Consider the following 14,623-nt stretch of genomic DNA (forward strand, 5'->3'; position numbering starts at 1 on the left):
AATTGACTCTGGGGCAGAATTGATTTCTGGTCAGACTAAATCCCCTGTTCTAATTCAGTGAACCATCCATCCCTGGGGATAGGGGAATGAGCCACATTCATCTCCATGAAGGTTAGAACCAAGTGTTAGCAGAAAAGCATTGACACTTTTGGATTTGGGCACTATATCATTGTAGGAAGATGGGGGATAGAAATGTAGGAAAGTTTTATAGAAATAAAACTAAGAAGTAACTAGAGGTTAAATATTCAGACTTCCAAAGACCCATTCAAAAACCTTGACAACTTTCACTGTTTTCCTCTATGAGTATGAAATGTTTCCTCTTCCCACCACCTCATGACACTGAACTAGTGGATTTATACAGCAACCCCCATATGAATATTGTCAAATACATGCTGATCCACATTATTGTACATACATTTTTATTTTACCATCTTCTGCCCAAGCTTTTATAGTACAAGAGAACTGACCCTGACTCCAGAACAAGAACGGTCTTCATTTTTTCAAGTATTACAACATCAATATAATGGTAACCACCTCATTGGCCTCTCAGGTATTCTTTGGTATTTCAAGAAAGTTCCAACTTCTTACTAATTGTTTTTGGTGATTTCAGGGTCTGTAGCTCTAATTCACTCCATTGTCAAATATTCTTATCTCCCTGGGTCCTGACAAACTAGCACCTCTAGTTCTCCTTTCTCAGGCCCCTGCTCTCATCTCCTAAGATTTTATACATGTTCAAATGTTAGAATGTCCTGTTTGGGCAAGGGGAGTGTGTCTGTCCTTGAAAGCTCATAAGAAAAGTTCAACTGTGTCTTTATTATGCTAAACTATTCCAACAGTTATAAATCAGAAATTAATCCATAACATCTCAACAGTTTCTGAAACAGTAAGTATTCTTTTTCAAAAAGAAGATTCAAAACTGCTATGTCTGCCGTTAAGGCATTACTGACATTTTTATGTGAAAATCCCAAGACAGTATTCTGGGTAATTTTTTTCTTCTTTTTAATCACTAAGATCATATAAATGTGTAGTACCTTTATTAAATTATTAATCATCAGAATACTAATAGTCAATCAGGGCAAAGCATTTCTTGGAACATGAGGACCTCTTGTTTTGTTGAGTGCCTCCTTCCACAGAAAATTAAAATCAGTAGAAATAAAACTTTGAACATTCCTGAAAAAAATTGGTATGCTCCTCATGGAAAGTGATGATTAGACCAGAATGTCAGAACATAGGGGGCGTCATGATTTATTAACAATGAAAATAAATTATTAAAAATAAAAATTACAAGTGAAAATATGGAATGAGAAAATAAAAACATTAAAAACCATCTGGAAATTGTTTTCTATAAGGACATCCTTTGAGTCTTTTTTTAAAGAGAGAGAGAAAGAGAATTTTAATATATATATATATATATATATTTATTTATTTTAGTTTTCGGCAGACACAACATCTTTATTGTATGTGGTGCTGAGGATCGAACCCAGGCCTCATGCATGCCAGGCGAGCACGCTACTGCTTGAGCCACATCCCCAGCCCATCCTTTGAGTCTTTATCATGAATCTATAGCCAATTATCTGAGCAATTTATTATTTCATTTCATGCCACTGTGCAATATATAAGAGAGTTTGAACATCCTTGTCATAATGTCTGTGAAGAGAGGTGAACCTTATTTCTCATAGGCCTTAAAATCTCCTCAGGAGTTTGAAAAACAACACACATACTCTCTTACCAATCTCCCTGACTCTTAACAATTCATTTAGAAGAGGGATAGTATAAATGAACCAATGTGCATGCAATGGTTCTCTTGCTGTTTTCAGAGAGTATATTTTCAAAAACATATCACTCTTGTAATCATTTCACAGTTCCCCAGATTAATACATGTTAAAAAATGAAAGACAGTTTCTCTCCTGGAAAATTTAATAGTTCATTAGAAACATTAATTATTCTCCTACTGTTCTGATACTTTAATTCTATACACTCTAATGATATCTGTACTGTGGTGTCTGAATGACCAATTATCTCAAAATTGCTTATAACCCAGGTATACAGAATCATACATTATTATAGTAATTTTCCTTTATAAATTGTACAATTTGGTAAAATGATGTTACAGTCTCTCTGTTCTCATAAACATCTTTTTCTCCTAGAAATACCTCTATATGCAAATAAACATCACTAGACATAAACACCAAAGGGAAAAGGCTTTGTAACCAGGGTATATCCTTATCTCTATTCCAATTATAAGATCCATTTTACTATATTCAAGATCACTGTCTCTCAAATATTTGATATACTTATTAAATATTGCATAACCCTAACTTTCTCAAGATTTCCACTTCAGAAAATTATCATTCTGCTATTTCAAGGTATCAAAAATGAACTTGCTTTCCCAACATCATTGATACATTGCTCCTTTTTCCTTTTTCTCCTGTATATTTTTTGTATATATGTGTGTTACTTGTGTATATGTGTGTGTTTCACACTAGTATTTCTTTGCTAGGATCTACTCAGACTTTTCATTTACTAAAACTTCCTGGTTCCAAGATAACTCAGTTTCCCTGTCTACAAATATAAATGACAAATGTGGCTATTTTATTTCCATTTCATGACTTATTTAATTCTGCCCTGTTCCACCTAAGCTCTTCCTTGAGGGCGAACGCTCAATTCTATGTCTGAGTCATTGAATTTATATCCTATTCAGAATATACTTGCTTTTCCACACAATGGCCAAAAGGAATTTTTGGAGGAGTAAACTGATATGTATGTTCATGGAAGATGATTTATTCATAGTCACAATAATTAAAAAACTCATTGAATTGTTTTATGTAAATTGACATATTCTATTACATTATGAGATTTCTGCCCTAAAATTTGTCTTATTATAAACAGTCTGATAACCAAGGTTCACTGACATTTAAGAAGTGGAGAATGGAGGACAGATTTTTTTTTGTTTCGGTTATTCTGAAAATAATGGCAGTAACCTTGGAGTTGCCAAAGCTCAGTTCAGGGAACCCTTCTCTTCCCCAGTGAAGCCCATCTTGCTGTTGCAAGGCTCAATGATGTTATCTGTCCTGAACCCAAATGCTATACAGCTAATTCAGACATGTACTAGGAAGTTGACCTTAGTAGGCCCAAACAAGTTTGTCCTATTATTTGGCTCAAAATATTTTGTTCTGTTTTCATATTTACACAAATTTTTAAAAATCAAAGAACTGGCACTTGGGGGGTCCAATTAATACTGTATAATTGAAAAATACTTGTTTTATAGAAATACTGTCTAGGCAAAAATAGTCCTAGCTACCACTCTGCAATGGTTGTCAAGCATTCTTTGACCATAAATATAAATGACAAACGTGGCTATTGCTACCATAGTTACAGAACTATTTTCCTATTCAGTGTTCAGGTGGTTTAGAAAAATATAATTATGTTTGCTAGAAATGTACTAGAGGTTATACTCTCATGCATAATCAGCCTTGCATCCTCCTGTGAATGTATCAGATGACACAGCTTTGCTCCCACAGCAAGGTGGGAACAAGTTGTTCAAATACAGCTCCACAACTTCACTGAACGGAACTAATTGATCTGTAAGTATATGACCACCTGTCCAAAGTCGAAATCATCCTCTTCTTCGGGATAAAGTAGATTGGAGAGGGCTTCCAGAGTAGAAATTGAAGAAATAGTCTCAGTTTCCATATTTTCAGATTCAATATTTTCTGTTTCCATATTTTCAGTTTCTGTATTTTCAGATTCCATATTCTAAAGAACAAGATAATCAGAAGTAAATATTTTACTTTTCTGTTTTATTTAAGACATAAAGATTTTTTTATTGTCATATCTCCCTTCTTTCACTGGGTCACTCTATTGTCTCTTATTTGAAAATATTTGTAATCTACTTTAGATAGATACATGTATTTTGCTAACTCACAGACCTGGGGCAGCAAGTAAACTCAAGATTTCAGCCTGCTTTACTAAAACTTCTTATTCAATCTAACAAGCACTTCACCTACCATACTGGTTCTCAGGTTTTAGTGTGCTTCAGAATCACCTCAAAAAAAAAAAAAAAAGAATCACTCAGGAAGTTGGATAAAGATGCAGATTCTTACAGGTTATATACCATTACTTGAGAACATACATTTTTAGACTATATCTGTTTCATGTATGCTATTTAGGCTACATATTCCATTTAGTGAATGGAAAAAAAAAAGCTGTTGCTTCAGGGATATGCCAGATAACCTTTATTTAGTTCACACTTTTGCCTCAGATGAGCCTGTTCCTATCTGCTTTATTTCAGTTCCTTATTATTATTATTATTTTTTTGGGTCATGCTAGGAATGGAATCCAGAGCTTTACACAAGATAGGCAAGGGTTCTATCACTGAGCTCTGCCACCAGTCATCCCTCTTTAAAATTTTGAGACAGAGTCTCACTGAATTCCCAGTCTGGTCTCTGACTTGGGATCTTTCTGCCTCAGGCTCCCTGGCTGGGATTATAGGTGTGCACCACCATGACTAGCTATTTCAATTCTTAATTAACCCTAGTGATACCTAGCATTATATTTCCATTTGAGATCTCTAACAGGTTGTTTCATTTACTGTAGTGAAAGTTAACACACAATGAAATAATTGTTTTTATGATTTTAACACCAATACTACATATGTCTGGTGTGGAAAATTTTGGAAATAACACATTAAAGTATAAACAATAAAATTACAAATATTTAAAATTCTGACATTAGTATTTTAAATAATCTCTGTAGTTATTTTTAGAGTAGGGATAGTCAGGATCTTTAAAAATCTCAGAGGTGTCAGACTATAATGAATAACCTGAAAAAAGACTGTAGAATTAGGCCTATTGTTAGTGATTTGGACATAACCACAATAGGAATCTTTCTACATTTCTGCTGATATTTTTAAAATATCATTTTATAAAATTAACTCTCATAAAACATTTCTTTAATTCTTTTATTAAAATGATCCATTAAATTTTTGTATTGTGCCTAGAAAGGTAATACAAAGAGATTCCTAAGTGTATGCTGGTATAGTCTCCTGTCATAATCAATCTGCATGTAGATGGTGTTTGACAGACCTTCTGTTTTATTATTATGTTTTACTTTTATTTTGACTTTCTTTGTTAAATATAAAACTTTCCTTAATATCTATTGGAGATGTCAAGGATGAAACAAATATTAAATTGCCCCACACCTCTAGCATACAGGCAATATATCACAAAGATTAAGAGTAAAGGTCCTGGGGTTACGCTGCCTTGATTTGTATCTATCATTTACTTCTTACCTTTGTGACCTTAGCACATTATTTAAGCTCTTTATACCTAAACTCCTTTATCTGCAAAGTGGGGATAATAATAGTGTCTATCTCTTACAGTTGTTATAAGGATTAAGTAGCTTAATGCATGTAAAAGAGCTAGGATTGTGCTTGGCACATAGTCAGACTCAACATATTAATTCTTTAAAAGTTTAATTTTGCTGGGCATGAATATGATTTCCAATAATGATGTAGAATAAGTTAATGATAAAACTCATTACATTGGAAACTCATTAAATTGGAAAAGGTGAAATAAAAGGTGATAAAACAATTTTTTTTCTCACTATGGTCTGGCAGTCCGCTATGGTAATGAATAATTGACACATATTAAATTAAACAAAGAGGATCCTGTTTATATTTTAAAATTCTAAGTTGATTGTGTTCATTAAATATTTACCTAATATTAAAGGCAAAAAGTTTATTGAAATATTCTCTACCTCTGACAATGAAAGGGAATAGTGCCTTCAGATATCAGTTATAATTAGTATTTTGACATGTACAATGAGATGTTGAAGAACAAATATAGCAGAAATTGTTTATTATTCCAGCACCTTACTTACTTTATAGAACTATTGTGATGGTTGAATTACACAACTTAGGTGAAAGAGTTTGCTAAAATATGGAAAGCTACATAAAAATTATTTTCTGGCCCTACTGCTAAAACCCACAGATACTTGATCATGAGGCTTGTGAGAGTTCAATGGTAGACTAACTGGTGAGAGGAGAATAAACTGGTACCAGTAAAGCTAACTCAGAAGAAAAGCCATCATAAATTCCAAATACAGTGTCTGAGGTAACACTCAGAATAGCTATTCGTATGATTTTATCTGCTTGGCAGATACATGGCAGCAGGAGTTTCTGGACATGAGCAGTGCTTTAGGGCAGAAAGGTAGAATAGTCATGGTTACAAGGAGATGTATTTATCGTGAAGTAGGACCCTGTCCCATTGGTGGAAATATTGAATTTAGGGTCTACTTTTGAGAATTGTTGGGGAGTGGGCAGCTAGATGAAGGTTCCCATAGGAAAAGAAAAAAGCCAGGCATAAGTCAGGCTTGTGGTATTACCTGGGTACCCACAGTAGAGATTATGAAGGAAGGCTGTGTGTTCAATGGGTGCACTAGATGTAGGATTTAGGAGAGACAGACTAATTGAAAATACCTATGAGTTAGTTGGGAAGAAACACGGACCCTGAGTTCTCATTTAGTGAGAGACAGGGCAGTGGGACAGTGGGAGGTTATAACTGTAGGCTGAAAATCTTCAATAACTAGAGCTGGTACACAGTCAGCAGTTTATGAATATTGAACGAAGCATGATTAGATTCATATGAATTTGGTATTTGAAAATAGTCATCTTGGAAGGTTATACATTGATGTAAATTATGCTATCAATGCTTAAAATATTTTGGAATTTTCCTTTTCTTCTGAAATTGTTCATATCTCTCTATATTATTTTTACTAAGAAAACAGGTATCATTATGGTATCATTCAGTTTGATTATATATCAAATTTGTCTCCAAGTGATTTCTACATATATCTAGATATCACATCTACTTTCAAAATATGAAGATTTGCTTCTCTGAGGATATTCAAAACAATGTGCTACAGGCCTCAAGGCAATTCTAAAAGAGTAGTTTCAAAAGTAATTTGAGCAATAGCAACGTCATTAGAATAAGTAGATTAGCCTCCCAAAGTGACTACTTCAAAAGGGATACCAATCCTTAGGAAGTATGTATTTGGATTTGTTAAACAAATCATTCACAATAATTCTTACTAATACTTTATATATTTCAAGCATATTATGAACTGAGCCACAATTGGATTTCTCAATTATGCTGGCATAAAATGACATAGACTAGCACTCTACTTAAATTAGAGCAGAAATATAATAACAAAATTAGCACTTTAGCAAAAATTATTTTTACTATATCATATAGAATAATAATATGTAAACACAATAATAAGTTATGACAAGTTTGTTGTATTTTGAGAAACAAAAGAATCACAGATATTTTGTATATACTAATTAAATAGTTCAAGATATCAAAAGAGAAAAACAATTACATGATTTGGGGAAAAATTCTAAATTGAATGAAAATTAAGATTTACTAGATCTTCCATAAGTTTAACAAACCAAAATTATATTTTAAACTTTAATAAAAACATTTATTAATCCATTTTTCCCATTGTCCCAGATGTGGAACACCAATAAAAACTTAAATTGAGCAACAAATATCCCACTTAATTTAACTTTTAAATAATATTTGAATATTTGTGATGTTCTGAGAATTGAAAACTTAGGACTTAATGAGTTAAAATTCATTTTACACAAATAGATGATATTTTTAAAAGCAAGAGAATATGCCTTTTGATGAATTATTTGTAAGTTTGAAATACATTTAAGTTCACCTTGAGTCTCGCAATCATGACCCTTTACGATATAGCTCCAGTCTCATATTCTAAACCCTTCCCTCCTATTATTATCTTATATTTGTTCTCTATTCTGTCAAAAACTGAACAGTTTATTAAATATACCCTATAATCTCCTGCCTTTGTACTTTGGAGTATATTCTTCTACTTGTGTAGTATAGTGTAGTGATAGAAAAAGATTCTGGAGCCACACTGCCTGTGTTTGTGGCATTGTCACTTAAATAGGCCAAGAAAAACTTTAAATTAGAGAAAATTTTAAGTAAGAGTTTCAATAAAACCAAAATACAGAACTAAATATTTTATTTGATATTTTGTTATTTAAAAAGTAAATTTTTCTGCTGGATGTGGTGGTACATGCTTCTAATCCTAGCAACTCAAGAGGTTGAGGCAGCAGGATCATAAGTTTAAAGTCAGCCGCCTCAGCAACCTTAGTGAGACCCCGGGCAACTTTAGTGAGACCCTGTATCAAAATAAAAAAAAAAAAAAGGGTTGGGGACTTGCTTAGCATGTGAAGCCTTGGGTTTGATTCTCAGCACCACAAATAAATAAATAAATAGGAGTGGTGATGTAGTTCAGTGGTGAAACATCCATGGGTCCAACCAAAGAAAGAAAAGAAGGAAGGAAGGAAGGAATTTTAGACTCTGTGTTTTTCTTTCTCTTATTTTGCTAAGCCAATGCCAAGGAAATCATTGTCCAGGCAAAGCCTTTGTTTTTCCCACATCAATCTGAGCTTTTAGGGTCCTCACAGATAAAAGTAGTTGGGAGATCTATCTTGGTAGTAGCCACAACTGGCTTAAAAACAGATACTGCAGAACCAGCTCATTAACAGAACACTAGAGCCAGTTAGGTATTAACAAAGTTGAATCAGGGTGGCTTCAGACCCATAGTATCAAAGCGGTTATCAGTAACTTTTGGATCAAGTCAGTTCAGTTGTGAGGTTGAGATCATGCTATTTTGTTTGTCTCTGTCCATAGTAACAATAAGGATGACTTTCTGGTACATGCCTATAATCTCAGTGACTCAGGAGGCTGAGGCAGGTGGATTACAAGTTCAGGGCCAGCCTTGGCAATTTAGTGAAACCCTGTTTCAAAATAAAAAATTCAAATGTACTGTGGATTTAGCTGAGTGGTAAAATGACCTTGAGTTCAATCCCTAGTACTAAAAAAGAAAAAAAAGACGTAGGGTGTATAATGCTAGCTACTCTAGTGGCTGAGGTAGGAGCATTGCAATTCAAAGCCAGACTCAGCACTTTAGAGAGGCTCTGAGCAACTTAGCGAGATCCTGTCTCAAAATATAATAAAATAAGATAAAATAAAGTAAAAATTAAATTAAAAGGCCTGGGGATGTGGCTCAGTGTTTAATGGCCCCTGGGTTTAATCCCTGGCACCAAAAAAAAAAAAAATACTCATTGATTTTAATTAGAAAAATGTCTAAATTAAATTAAGATGCTAAATTATAGATTATTTTAAAGTGATATTTTATTAATTCAAGTACATATGGTAAATAAAATCAGGATAATAAAAAATCATCAAATAGCATCCTTCTGGAATTTACTTAATAGGTTAAAAAATAACAACCAAATTCTGACTGAATTATAATTATAACTGAATGACATCAAAGTATTCAAGATCCATTTATTCTCTAAATAAATTGGGCATTTCTTCTGCAACTTTATTTATATAATGACTTATTTAGCAATTTATGCATTCAAATTCTTCTGGGAACACAAAAGTAAACATCATCTCTGCCTCTGTGTGAATTAAATTATAACATACTGGCTTGCTGGTTAATTGCTTTTTTTTTTCATTGTGCTGAGGACAAAACCTAGGATGTGGCACCTGCTAGACAAGAACTCTACCACTAAGCTATACCTCCAATCCTGTTTTCATTCTTCTTTTCACATGTTTTGAAAACTATATTCATCAGTAATTCCCTTCAAATTAAAGTAGTTCATTTGAGGCTGGAGGTGTAGTTTAGTATGCACTAAGCTGTGGGTCCAACTCACAAAAACATTCATTTTGAGTCTTTTACAAAACCCAATAACAGTTTCCTTTTAGGTTTCTAACTTTTCCTACTATCAAATAAACCAACTCATAAGTAGCTGTGGAAACTTAACAAAGCTTTTGTCACACATTTAATGGAAGATTGATTTTTTTTTGCTCTTTTCATTTCTTTTTTTTTTTATTAGCTACACATGACATTACAATGATCTTGGCAATTCATACATTTGAATCATTGGGGTATAATTTCTCATTTTTCTGATTGTACAGATTGCAGAATCACATTGGCCATACAGTCACCTATATACATACAGCAATCATAATGTCTATTTTATTCTGCTGCCCTTCCTACCCCCTCCCCCTCCCCTCCCATCACTTCTCTCTATCCAAAATGGAAGATTGATTTTTGAAAGTGCCTGGAATCTTTTATAAACACAAACAATTAACCTCTTTTAACATTTTCTCTGTTCTTTATTTTAACCATAAGGAATCTATACCATTCCAATTGTTTTTTTGGTCGATGTTTCTTCAGCACTGGGGATTGAACTCAGGAGTGGTCTACTACTGAGATACAACCTCAGCCCTTTTTAATTTTTATTTTTCTGAGGGTCTCACTATGTTGTTTAGGCTGGCCTTGAACTTTCCATCTTCCTGCCTCAGCTTCTGGAGTTGCTTAGTTTACAGGCATGTGCTACTCCGTTTGGTGTCATCAATTTATATTTTTAGGTGTCCTATATATTGGATGCAGGAACATAATTAGTTAAACAATCCTTCCCAATTCAACCTCCTGAGTACCACCATGCCCAGCTTTGAAATGTGAGGTGTTTTTTTTTTTTCAAATTTTAGTTGTAGACGGACAGAATACCTTTATTTCATTTATTTTTATGTGGTACTGAGGATAGAACCCAGTGCCTCACAGATGCTTGTCAAGCACTGTACCACTGAGCCCCAACCCCAGCCTTTTTTTTTTTTTTTTGTACAGGTGATTGAACCCCTGGGGCACTTAACCAGTGAGCCACATCCCCAGACCTTTTTATGTTTTATTTTGAGACAGGGACTCACTAAATTGCTTTGGGCCTTGTAAATTTCGATGGTTGGCTCTCAACTCAGATCCTCCCACGTCATCCTCCTCAGCCGCTGGGATTACAGATGTGTGCCTCCAGCCCCGCTTAAAAGTGTGTTTTTATGTGGAGATGAAAATCCTTAGTTTCTATAGAATTCCCTCAGACTTACCAAAAGATGTGTAGTACATTTCAGAGAATACACTTGGTATTCATTTTTCTCCTTGTTTCTCTCAAGTCTTATATTCTTGTATCTCTTTTGGGGGGAGGGGTATTGGGAATTGAACCCAGAAGCGGTTAACCACTGACCCCCAACCCCAGGTCTTTTAAATATTTTATTTACAGACAGGGTCTTGCTTAGGGCCTTGCTAAATCCCTGAGGCTGGCTTTGAACTCACAACCTTCTTGCCTCAGCCTCCAGAGCTGCTGGGTTTAAAGACGCGCGCCAGGCGCCCGGCTCCACTTAGGTCTAAATGGAGATTAATATAGCAAATCTTTGGTCTGGGCTTGTGGCTCAGCTGCAAAGTGCTCACCTACCACTTCTTGTTAGGCCCCAGGTTCAAATCTCAGGACAACTTCAAAGTAAACAAGTAAAAAATAAGGGCGTGTAAGTAAAAGAAATCAATATTAAGGAAAAAAGAGGGCAAGTTTTCTTTTTAGAGCTTTGAAATTTTCTCCTCAACAGTCCTGGCTTCGTTTTCTGTCGTTTGTGTTCTGAACCACTATCACAAGAGTAGGCTCTTAGGAGAAACAATCCCCCTGTCTCCAGGCCAAACTCAGTTCCCTCCTCTGACTCAGATTCATTTTTTTTTTTTAAATCTAATTCCCCTCTTTTTGAAAGGAATAGTCAAACGACATAGAATACTTACTCCCTCAAATCAGCCCTTGGCGAATAGCAGGTTTTGTAGGAACAAGTAGTTTTGGCACACCACACTCTGTCTCACTAAGTGCGAATCTAACCGCTCCCTTCTCCTCATCCGGTTTGACCAAGTTCAGTTGGAACTCTGAGGCCACAGCACCAAAATTCTCGCACACAGGTCATTTGTTAACGCAGCAAGTAGAAAGGTTCACGTTTTTCGGTCTCAACAGTGTTATCCACGCCCCCTCTCCCCACACATCCCAACCCAGGCTGCAGCTGCTCCACTTGGAGCACATGGATCTACCTATAAGGAAACAGGATTTACACCCTCCAATTAGCCAACCTGAGGGGAAGGGAGAACAGCTAAGTGTGTGAAAGCCGAGGTAGCTAATTGGAAAGTCTTCAGATGTTTATTCTGGCTTTTTGATAGTCAGTCGACCAGCACCCATACCTTGTATGTTACTTCCACGTCTCTCACATTCTGAGACTGAGTTTTGTTAAAGAAGCACCCGGCTTCTAGTGCCTACGACTGAGGGATTGAGGAAACGGTTCACCTCTACTTAGTGCAACTTGTGGCTTTTTGAGTTATTTCTTAGAGTCTCAAGTATCTACAGTTCTCCCAGATAGTCACAGCATCTGAGGACCCTGTTTTTCCCCCTCTTGAGGTTCGCATTTCCTCACCTGGGTCAGTTTTCGGGTCGCTGGCTAGGCTCCGAAAATAGCGGAGAGCTCTGCGTCTCTCAGTTGCCTGGGTAACAACTTGGTTACCCTTTCCCCCGCTCCCCCCTCCCCCTTCCGCACACCACCACCTCCGGCCTTCCCGCTTGACCTCCCTGGCCAATCATAGAGGGGTCTCCTTTAAAACAATACCAGAATCAGCCAATCCGGGTGCGTCCAGGTCGGGTCATTGGCCGCCCTTTCTAGTTAAGTAGGTCGACCCCAGTTAAGCCTCAGTAGCGGTTAGCGTCTCTTCAGCTAGAGAGTAGATTGTTTCCGGCTCGCGTAGGTCTGGGTCTGCCTCTGGTGGCTACACAGCCTCGGAGGCCAACCCGTTTACTTTACGGACGGGACAGAAGGCAGCGACTGCTACTACGGTAAGTTTGCAGGACTTTCGTTGGTAGGCTTCTGTCACCATGAAGCTTTTTTGCCCTGTGAATTCCAGTTCTGAGGACCCAGTCACACGCACTTCTGCAGCAGCGGGAGTAGAAGGGTAGGGTCGGTGGGCCAGGAGTTGAGAAGGATTTGCTTGGCTCTGAACCTTGTTCCCCCAGCCCCCTCCCTCTGACAGAGACACGTGTCGTTCTTCTGTCGCCGCTCAACGCGCGCGTCTGTGTAAAGTGAGGTCGCACTTTTTCTCTGCTTGGGCAAGCCTTCGTGGCCTGAAGCCCCAGGAAAGTACTGGTTCGGCTGCTGTGAGGCACCTGTGGCGCACAAGTAATAACCGCGCATGGCCCCAGATCCTGAGAAAATCACCAGACAGGCTGCCCTGCTTTTCCCGCCTTGTAACAGAGAAACGCAAGCGCGCCTCCCTCTTGCCACTGCTTGGGAATTTGGGTGTCTTAGGGGTAGAGTTATATCCCTAGTTTCCCTGCAGTGCGCGGTTTGATTTTAAACAAAGGGGAGGGAGGGATGGGGCAATAATTATTTAGAGTTTCCTGAACTGTCTGTGATTAATAATTGGGCTCAAAACACATTGTTTGAATGTTACAAACCAGGAGAGACAGGATGAATTTCATGATTAGTTGCTTTTGATAACTGTTGAATTTTGGATTGGAATTTGATTAGAATGCACTGAACTGTTTCCCTTCTCTCTGATACCATGCTTTTCTTAACTTCCACCCCATCTGGCAGAGGTGAGGGTGAAGTTTGAGTAATTTGTCCATTCTGCTTATTGTTGTCTAAGGTGAGCAAACAAACAAACAAAAAAGGGGGTTTGAATGTTATTCACTAAAGTAAAGTTATTGGCTTTTTGGCCAAATCATCTGTACCATAATTCCTTTATTACTGCGGGTGATCATAGTTTATGTGTCTTGCATTTTGTTAATTTCTAGATATTTGTAGAACTTAAGTTATGTGTTATGCTATCCTTTTTTTCTTGTGTGTGTGTGTGTGTGTGTGTGTGTGTGTTTAAGTCTGCTTCAATACACGTTATTCTAAAGTCTAAAGTGCCCAGCCAGTGTTTCATATACCTTTTGGCCATGATTCACAGTGAGAAATAAATTTTATTTTGTGGCTTCAGGACATATATACACTATATAGAAATGACGACTGTTTTGCAAAAACAGTACTTATTACATGCAGTGTACTCTGGCACATTCCACTATATTTTAATGAATTGTCATTCACAGTTTGAAAGACATTGACCTTAGACATTTAGTTTTTGAACTTTTGTATGCACTTAGGGAATAACACAAAGATTAGAGATGTTCAGTGTGAAGCCTCAGGTCACACTGTCATTGCATCTCAGCCAATAGAGCTCACTTGATTAAGTCTTGACTTGTTCTGCCTTGATACCAGATCAGATCTAGAGGCAGAAATTAAGTGGGGAAAGTTTCTCTGACTTTCCAACCCAGAACAGAGGTAACTGAATTTGGCTGCTAGTTGTTTGTTTGGGTACCAGGTATTGAGCCACATCCCTGACCTTGTTTTGTATTTTATTTAGAGACAGGGTCTCACTGAGTTGCTCAGCACCTTGCTTTTGCTGAGGCTGGCTTTGAACTCATGATCCTCCTGCCTCAGCCTCAGGGGCTGCTGGCACCCAACTGCTGGTTTGTTTTTAACGTAACAAACCTTAAAAAATTGAAAGATAAAAAGTACAGCTAAAAATTTCTTTTTATAGCTACGAGAAAAATATAGTTTAGGTAATCCTTTTGTATTATATAGAGTAAGTCTTTTAAAACACTGGTGAAATGATTTATTAAACCAGCATTGAAAGAAATTAAGGATAAAAAATTGCA

The 14,623-nt window shown here is 36.5% G+C and overlaps 2 protein-coding genes across 4 annotated transcripts in view; one reads left to right on the plus strand and one right to left on the minus strand.

Annotated features, from left to right (window-relative positions):
- The window catches only part of Dnaaf6 (dynein axonemal assembly factor 6), a 42,794-nt gene extending 30,358 nt beyond the window's left edge, over positions 1-12,436 (minus strand). Inside the window, exons 1-2 of the mRNA XM_015497986.2 lie at positions 12,348-12,436; positions 3,601-3,756 (exon numbers count right to left, since the gene is read on the minus strand). Of these exons, the coding sequence (XP_015353472.1) occupies positions 3,601-3,753 (153 nt within the window). The 5' untranslated portion in view covers positions 3,754-3,756; positions 12,348-12,436. The remainder of the gene's footprint in view (positions 1-3,600; positions 3,757-12,347) is intronic.
- A 116-nt stretch (positions 12,437-12,552) lies between these two features.
- Nup62cl (nucleoporin 62 C-terminal like) overlaps positions 12,553-14,623 on the plus strand; it is a 75,179-nt gene continuing 73,108 nt past the window's right edge. For 2 of the 3 annotated variants that reach the window (XM_048796934.1, XM_048796933.1), the window contains exon 1: positions 12,555-12,760. The gene's annotated coding sequence lies outside the window, so the exon portion shown is untranslated. Of the gene's footprint in view, positions 12,761-14,623 lie in introns of all 3 variants that reach the window. The other variant, XM_048796932.1, reaches the window with a different exon arrangement.

The sequence above is a fragment of the Marmota marmota genome, unplaced genomic scaffold (assembly GCF_001458135.2).
Source record: "Marmota marmota marmota unplaced genomic scaffold, marMar, whole genome shotgun sequence".
NCBI lineage: Eukaryota > Metazoa > Chordata > Mammalia > Rodentia > Sciuridae > Marmota > Marmota marmota.